Below are 9380 nucleotides of genomic sequence, written 5' to 3' on the forward strand. Positions count from 1 at the left end.
TGAAAATTCCCGTCGTTACAAACGTCTTGATCATTATGGTGCATATGAGCGTTTGATGGACGATTATGTTAACGAGGGTTGCAGATTATACGGATGAAAATTTCAAACGACGGTTTCGAATGCGACGACGTGTTTGTCTCCGAATTATGCATGATATTCTAAACTAGTCCGTTAATCCATTACCGCATTATTTTTAAATGGTTTGAAATGAGGCAAGATTCTCTCTAGGAATTTGAACGTTCAGCATATTTCCAAACGATTTAACCATTTACCTTAAGTGTCAGTTTCTAGAATTTTATCATAACAATTTACCTTTTTAAAGGTTATATGAATATATGAATATGACGTTTTTATCAATCTACATATTTCGTCTTTGCCACCATGCATAATACTTTTACTTAATAAAATCTTTAAAGATCATAAATAACTCAAATATAGACCGATTAAATATAACATTTCAACATATAGCACTCAATATTATAGTATATGCACTTGAGAGGTTAGAGTCGTTATGTAACTCATTACTCATGTGATCCAAATAATCCACATAAATCCGAAAATATATTATTACTTAACCCTCCAACCACAATTTAAATCACACACATATTCATATATAACAATGTTACAAACACTTATTATTATACCACCTATAATTCAACCCAAAAGATCATAATCCACCAACTAGCACGTTGGAGCAGTGATATTGCACTTAGCCGGTAAAGCAATAGCAAGTGTTGGATCAATTCCAAGAGAAGGCAACATAACCGAGTCCTTATACGAACACAAACACTTCAAATCCGCCCCAGAGACCGCCTTACAACACTCCGATGTGGGGTCCACCGGGTTAGGATTCGTCACCGATGGCTTACATGCCATTAAACCATCCTCCGTCATATTGCATATTTCTACAGCGCGTAAACCATTGATCATAACAATGAACACCATGAAAAGTACTAATAGAGTTTTTGTTATAGCCATTGTAATTTTAGTAAGTTTATGATCACTTTATGTGTTCACGAGTTAGAAATGGGTTGTATTTAAGGGCCTGAGTACGGCCCAAAGTAAGGAGACCCGTGAAGGAAGAAAACAAATGTTGTTCACGGGGGTAGTGTGGGCCCTTAATTTGGGCTGGGGTCAAGCCATGTGGTTTTGTGTGATGCAAGTAGGTAGATAATAATTTGCAAGAACTAAAAAACATATATGGGCCCGGCTAAATTTGTGATAGATAAGATCACTGTTGTAAACGGCGCCCGTTGCGGCATTTTGGTGACTAAACCGTTTCGACCCCGTCCCGTTTTCTTATAAGCCGGTCAACGGTCAAAAGTCATGTCAAATGCAGGAAAAATTGGGTCAACGCCGATCAAAAGTCAAAAATTCTGTTAAAATCAGTCATAAGTCGGTCAAATCAATCAAAATTGACTTAGTTTAGTATTCCATTTTGTATTATATTAACGCTAATAGCAATTATAGGTACAAACTTGTCAACGAAGGTTTTTTAGCTCTATAATATGTGTAAATATATATTTATAAGTTTCAGCGTTTTCATAAAATGATTATTGAATTTAAACATTTTTGGATAATATCGTGTTCATAGGATTTATTTCCAAAATATTTGATTTCAACGTTAATTGACCCACTAGAAATAAACTACATTTATGATGGTATTAAACTATTAACAGAAAATAATTTGCAGAACATTTGCAGAACATTTGCAGAAAATAATTACATCTATATTTATGATGATAAGTATATCATAAATATTTGCAGAAAATAATTTAGTCTCATAGTGAGTATTAACAGACTAAATACTTCTTATTAAGTTTTATCCACCACGAAATGCCAAGTATATAGTACTCTCTTCGTCCCGTCAAAAATGTTCACTTTAACTTTTAACGGTTTTTTTTTTTTCAACTTTTACTTTAATAATTGATTCCTGTAATTTAATATTTAATGAAATTTATATATAAATGACTTGTGTTTTAAATGTGTTTTTATAGTATAATTTTCATTAATTAATATGTAATACAAACAAAAACATTTAAAAGATAAAGGTGGAAAAAGACCTTAAAAATTAACAGAGTACACTTCTTATATGACGGAGAGATTACTAGCTAAGTTATCAAAAGATGGTCGCAAGCTACAACACCAAATTGACCATGTTAATTGCCTAATTGGATAGCCATAAAACATCAATACGAAGGAGTACAATTAATGAATCTTGAGACATATAAAAAGCATTTACTCACACCACGTTTGTTCAAATACCAAGTTTCACTATATGAGTGAGAAGAGGTTAAAAAAAGGTAGTCATTACATGTGATGTTGGTATTATGACCAATCAAAGTGTTCTTTTAGTAGGCCTCTTGGATATTTTTGTAATTCGTTTCAGGTTTAAATTTCATTAACAATATATTTGATGTGCTAAAAAAATTGGAAGTGTTATAAGAAAAAAATTAGATTAAGTAGTGTAAAGCTAAGTAAACAAATGCTTGTTTTTTAAAAATAGGAACATGATAACTTCAATTCATTTACTGGATTAGTGGATTTGATATATATTCAATAAAATACTCAAATTTCATAAAATGGACATCACACAACTATATGCTCCATGTATTATGTATGTAGTTTGATAAAAAATATATATATAAAGAAAAAGGATAATAAAAAGGTAAAAGTAAAAGAATAAAATCCTCCAAATTCCTTGAGAATTGAAGAATGTATATATGATATGATCATAAATCAACATCAAAAGCTGCAGTTCAAAGGTTCAAGTGAAAGCTAAAGCCTGATATGTTGTTGACGCTTCCTTCTTGTGTTTTTTGTCTTCCATCTTTTTTCACTTAAATGTCTCCTGAATCTTTACCCTTTTAGTACTAACATGATACCAAAATCATGCACGTTTATTAATGTCGACCTATCCTTTAATTAGTACTAGTAGTATTTTGGAATTGTGAATAATGTATCGCGTCTAGAAAGACAAATCTTCAACGAACATTCACGTAAAACATGTACACTTAAAATCCGGGAACGAAACCACACCCTCCTTCGACGCGAAAATCTGTAGTCAACACAACTTTTCACAAGCCTTCCCAGAACACGGGAACGAAACCAAATCCTCCTTCATCCTTGTTAATATTTGAAATTGTGAGTGCTTTAGGTGAAGCCGGCGCACCATTTTGAACATCTCCAAAGCTAGGATTGAAACGGTCATCGGTGTTCGAAACGGTAGCAACCCGACTCGCATTGTAACGACCTAAATACTGGCCTAGCAGTAAATGACTATTTTGCCCATGTATGTTATTATATGTGGTTTTAATAATTACGTGTTAATAATTATTTGGTAATTTGGTTGAATTTGTTTTGTGACAAGATCACAAAACATATTTATTTATCTGAAACGGGCCTCGTTTGGGCTGCTAAACGAGGTGCGTTGTGTTGCAGATAACTGATAAATACTCGTGTGAAATAGGGAATAGGTTTTCTCACTCGGAAAAACCAAGAAACCTATTGTATGCACATATATACTCAGTACATTCCATTTATTTGTATTTTTAGAATTTGAAAATCTATACAAACTATAGCTCTCAAATATTTCAGTCATCAAAGTGTGAATTAAAGCTAGCTGAATCCGTGAATCGTCCATAGTGTTTTTCAGGAATTAGAACAAGGTAAACATCACTACTTTGAATTGAATTAAAATTGGTTTTTAAGGGGTTTTTTGAATAACTACGATTATAGCTTGATTCTTGCTTATATGTGTTTGTGGACTTAGATTGGTGTTAGGAATGTATCCTATAAGTATTGTGTAATATTCGTTCACTCAACAATCGATCAAAAATAGCAAAAATTAGGGTTATGGGTTGAAAACATGTAAAGTGGTTGTTGCTACTGTTCTTGCAGGTTCGCAAGAATGACTTATTATTCGCGCGGACGACCCTGTTGGTCCGTACGACTGAACCTCGTTCGTACGGATGATCCATGCTGATGAGTTCTTTTGTGATCAGTCTATTGGTTTGGCGTCTTCGCATGAACCAAGTATGATTTGTACGAATGACCACCTCATCCGTGCGGTTGACTGGTGGGTCGTATAAATGACTATAACATGTACTCGTTTAAGTTAGACTGGTGGTTCGTATGAAGGAGAAGTGGGTCGTGAGAAGGAGAAGTGGATCATGAAAATGAGAGTGTATGTTAACCGTTGAGTTGGACTTGTGGTCCTTACGGATGAGATGTCATCCGTACAAACGAAAAGTCATCCGTGCGGATGACTTAGTTGTTTGGCTCAGTTGTATCTTGGACCCATTTGTTGTATTTTATTGTTTTATTGTATGAGTGTTGGTTATATGAGAAAACTGATTAGATAGTATTATTTTTGGGTGATAAGGAGAAGGAGAAGACTCGGTAAGATAAGACTTTTGAGTTCTTGCTAATATCACTGAGTAGAACTGTCCTATCAGTTATTGTATAGAGTAGCAAGTTATGCTATTGTTGATGTAATGTATGATAAAACTACATGATAGTATTGATCCGATTATACTATGTTGACTATATGATTGTATGTGCACATGTAGAGAACCCGTCGTGTGGTAGCCTAGATGGGAAGATGTCAACCTTGATGTGGTTAGGTTGGGTCCAGAATACTACTATCTGGGGAATATAGTCTGAATGATGCATGGGTCACGTGTGGATGACTATATTGTTGATTCAGTAGTACGGACTATCGGTAAACTCTTGACCGATTAGCTAGCAGTTGCAGGACCGACCATGCCGTCAGTCCTCTTGTTGTAATTGATGTTAGATGTTAGCAAGTGTTGTATGATTTAGCCGGTTTGATAATTTCATTCACTTAGCTTTATGTTAACCCCCACATCTTCCATCTGCAGGTTTTTGATCTTTGCATGCTAGTTTATTGAGAGAAGATTGGTCCCGTCTGGATATGTTTGACAGTCGTAGAAACTTATGGTGTATTTTGAAATTACACAATTTTGTAATAGCGTAACCACGTCCTTTGTTCAAATACATATTAATGATGTGGTTTGATATATATATATATATATATATATATATATATATATATATATATATATATATATATATATATATATATATATATATATTGAAAGCCTTCCACTGTGATCTTAAAAAAATGTACGGTGTTACAGCAACCATATCAACTTTATACGTGTTATAATACGAGGAATAAACGCATGCAACGGGAGAATGGATCACATGTTCATTAATGCTAGTAACAGGACAACTTCAACTTCGGGACAAGGGATATCTTTGACAATAATGACGGGATTCAAATTAACCACACAATTTAGGGGAGAATTTCATCAAACAAGCGATAAAAAGCAGACGAATCACCCACTTCATTACCCAAAATTTGAACCTTAAAACGACCTTAATCTTTAAGATCGACTTCAATCGTCTCGTATATATTATTCACGCAAGTCAATTCAACAAAAACGTAGAACGGACCAATGTTTTCTAACAAAGTTGATGCCTTTGGATGTTACACTTGTGGTCTTATTTGTAGAAAAGTGTAAAAAGAGTATCTTTTATTTCTAAAATGTGTGAATAAAAAAGTGTGAATCAAATGGTACAATATAAAAGATGTAATATAGAAGGTGCCATCAAAATTTATATTGGTTAAATTTTGGGAACAAAAGAAATGAAAATGTATGATGATGAGTGGATAGACATAATGATTCACGTAAAATAATGATAGTTGATGAAAAGACATGATTGTTAGGAAATCGGTATCATAATCTCACCATTTTTTATCACTAAAAACCATCAAAATTAGTCACTTTCACATATGAAATTATGTGATGTCCATGTGAATTTTATTTACGATGCATAAACTTCTTCATATTTTTATGTCAGAATATATTCATTAAAACCTCTCCTTAGCGAACAACTAGAAAACGCCCAAGGAACAACTTACAACGATTTGATAAACCAAAAGTTCCAACTTACATTCATTTCTCCTCTACAAGAATTTCAAATGCACGAAAAATGAAATGACCATATATAATCAAACAAGAACTTTTCTTCATTAGGTGAGATTGAAAAATAACAATGTTCCGAAATCTCCATATGTGCCACACTGTAGAAGTAACTATCACATACAGACGTGTCTTCTATGCAGAATTAGCTCGTCAATCATCAAACCAAGAAACCAATCCGACCATTCAGTGATCACAGGTAACATCAAATCAGTCCACACCCTCACTCTTCTCCATAATTCAATCGCGACCTCACATTCAAACAACACGTAGTGTAACGATTCAATTCCATAGATGCAGGATGCGCATCCTATCACCTCATTCTCAAGACCTCTACGTGACAAGTTAAGTCGGGTAGGTAACCTATCCAACGCCAACTCCAAACAAAACTTCTTCCATTTTTGTTTTTTATTATTAGTATTGTACATACTATAACAAACTTCAGGAATATTGATGGACGTCGAAGTACCAATTAAAAATGACCTATTTACCTTAAACTAGTCAGATTGATTAGGGTTTGTTCCAATGGAGATTGTGTTTAAAAGTAACATGTTCTTATAGTTGATTTTGTAATTAAAACTAAGTTATAACTAATCAAAAGACTTTAAATTAAAAAGACGTAAACTTTATAAGGTTTAAGCAAAAAGCAAAGCAAATAATTACAAATGAGAAGTTGTGATCAATGTATTAAAAACCTTTATCTCTTCCAAATCTCAATTGTGTATTTATTCATTCAAACAAATATTATGCTTATCAAGTTTTCGTCTAAATTACATATACATGAATTCTTAAATTCCTTTTATCCTCTCCAAGATTATATGACTTAAACACTAGTCTTTATCTCTAATCTAAAGTAATGCTAAATTGGATCAATCACAATTGTTATATCACAATAATACGTCTTGAAATAACTAAAATCAACAAACTTGCATTAAACGTTAAATTGAATGGTTTACAATATCATTATTTAAAAGACATAATCCTTACAAAATCATTAACTACTAATATCGCCAGCAAAGTCGGTTTCGTTTGTCATGTAACGAGTCTGACTAAGCGAGTCCCAGAAGGGTACTAACTGATTTTTTTTTATTTATAAGAGCGGGGCCTAAATCATTTTTTTAACTTCCTAAGGTAGAAAGCGTAAGTTGACCTAGAATCGTGTTTTTAGATGATTTAAAGAATTGAATATCAAGTGTATAATTGTCTTTGACTAAATTGAGTGGGTAAAAGGATAGTAGTTTGTTTTTAAATTAACAACCCTAATTGCGAAAATGTAAAAGAGTTATAGAGATATCATGAGTTTGCAGATCAAGGAAATGTTGAACATGATATACGCTTATGCTAGAGAAAGGTAATTATGTTTAAGTTAAGACTCTAATTAAGATAGTAAGAATCTGATCGGATGAGCCGATCCAGCAAGCCTATCGGTCTTCGGCCTATCGGAGTTCTCATTGAGCAAAGCCAAATATGTTAATGGGGTTACACTCTTGGATTGTATCTAAACCTCAGAGATTATCCTTAATAAAGCACTAGATGCCATTAGAAGTTATGTTCTAATCCTAACCCTCGTTATCTGTCAGGAGATGGAATAACGTGTTGTGTTGAATGAACACAATCACAAACGGGAGGAGCCCGTCGGGTTAAGTTGACAAAACAGTTAAAGGAACTAACAACCCTATCATCATTCTACAAATATCAAACTAAATCTAATAATTATACGACATTTCAGTGTTAAGCTGATTAGTAAAACAGATAAGAACCTATAAGGTACATGAAATGTATAGTAAGACAAATCCTAAGACAACAATCAAACAAGGACATGCAATAGGGTTGAATCGTACAATTGGATGTAACTAGATAAGTCATAACAATCCTAAGAGGTCTCTCGGGAGCAGTTATCAAGCATGCTAGGTCATTCATGTCTCGATTCCTAAGTTTTGTGTCCTGAAAGCGCATTATATGCCTCTCGGGAACTCTGGCCATACCGAGTTCAGAGATGCTTCGTGTACAGTATAACTGAGGGTCTTAAATCCTATGAAGTAGATACTTTCATATAAGTGAACAAGTCTCAGTCACAACCTATATTGGTTAGTCCTTAAGATTCTAACATACAAGTTTATCAGAATCACAATTTCAGCAAATAAACTAAAATCGTACTATATATACATAATTACGCTAGCCTAAGTTTCTATCATAGCAACATACGAATAACTTTAAGCTATCATTGTAATATCATAACGCACATTCAAACATAGATAATAAGAACTCATGCTAAAATAAAAATTGCTTTCGGGTTAAAACTTGAGAAATTGTAGCTTACTAAGATCCGCCCTTGGTTGCAGGGACTCGGCGATATCCTTCGAAAATAAACTATTGACTAGCTACTAAACTACTACTTGATTATAATAATTGTTTTTGAAGTGATAATTGAAAGTTGGATATGTTACAAATGAGAAATCAAAGCTCTTTATATAGGCAATTCTAACCCTGCCAGACCGTGTACAATGGTCGTGTAGACTTCGTAGGCCGTGTATACGCGCCATGTGGAGTGGGCGTGTGGAGATGGCCACCCCGGTAGAGAGGTAGTGTGGCTGGGGCATGGCAACCCGTATGGATCTAACTTCTGATCAGTCTTGATTTTTCCGTGATTGTAACTTGGTTACCGAGGTCTTAATTTGACTTTCACCGTTTTTGCTCTAGATTCTTCGTTTTAATCCCGTTTTCTTCAATTATTTTTGCATCAACTTTGTAATTATTTGATATACAATGTAAAGCAAATAAATGCCTATATCTTCGATAAATCATGGAACTTTATTATTCTTGGGATTAATATCGGGTGTAAAAACGTGGCTTTTTGGCTATATCAAGTATCCCACACTTAGACTTTGCTTGTTCTGAAAGAAAATGCTGGAAATATTAGGTTGTTTCTACTAGATTCTTCTCTCACAAAACCACAAGTTCCTTTAGTGTGCCTTAATCGATAATCAAACATTGTTCGAAAGTATAGAGAAAGTTTCAAACTTTATGTTCTTATCGTTGGATTTATTCGTTTCTTGGGGGTTAAGGCATACTTCTCAATGTTCGGTTGTAGAATCTGACTTTTGGAAGACGTATCACACTTAAAATCCGATTGGGACACCTGAATGTACCCCTCGATTATGCTAATGTCAAACGGATCACTATAAATCGTCTTATCCAAACTATACACCTTGTGATACCTACTTGCATACGAACAATCATTTATCTCAACATTGGGAACCTCAAAATTTGCAGTTGATCTGTTATGATTTTCTTTAATGTTGTTGGAGTCAACCTCTATCCTTAATTCAGCTAGTTTCTCAGTTGTAGGCTCATAACCATTAGCCATTA

The 9380-nt window shown here is 33.9% G+C and overlaps 1 protein-coding gene across 1 annotated transcript; it reads right to left on the minus strand.

Moving 5' to 3' along the window:
- Positions 1-549: 549 nt before the first annotated feature.
- On the minus strand, positions 550-991 carry LOC139899135 (putative lipid-transfer protein DIR1). Its single transcript, XM_071881960.1, has one exon. The coding sequence runs from the start codon at positions 976-978 to the stop codon at positions 682-684; it is 297 nt and encodes a 98-aa protein (XP_071738061.1). The 5' UTR covers positions 979-991; the 3' UTR covers positions 550-681.
- Between the last annotated feature and the right edge of the window lie 8389 nt (positions 992-9380).

Source organism: Rutidosis leptorrhynchoides, chromosome 3 (genome assembly GCF_046630445.1).
Source record: "Rutidosis leptorrhynchoides isolate AG116_Rl617_1_P2 chromosome 3, CSIRO_AGI_Rlap_v1, whole genome shotgun sequence".
Taxonomy (NCBI): Eukaryota; Viridiplantae; Streptophyta; class Magnoliopsida; order Asterales; family Asteraceae; genus Rutidosis; species Rutidosis leptorrhynchoides.

Bases quoted from the DNA above. Each gene is read 5' to 3' on its own strand.
- LOC139899135 (XM_071881960.1), bottom strand. From the start codon at position 978: ATGGCTATAACAAAAACTCTATTAGTACTTTTCATGGTGTTCATTGTT.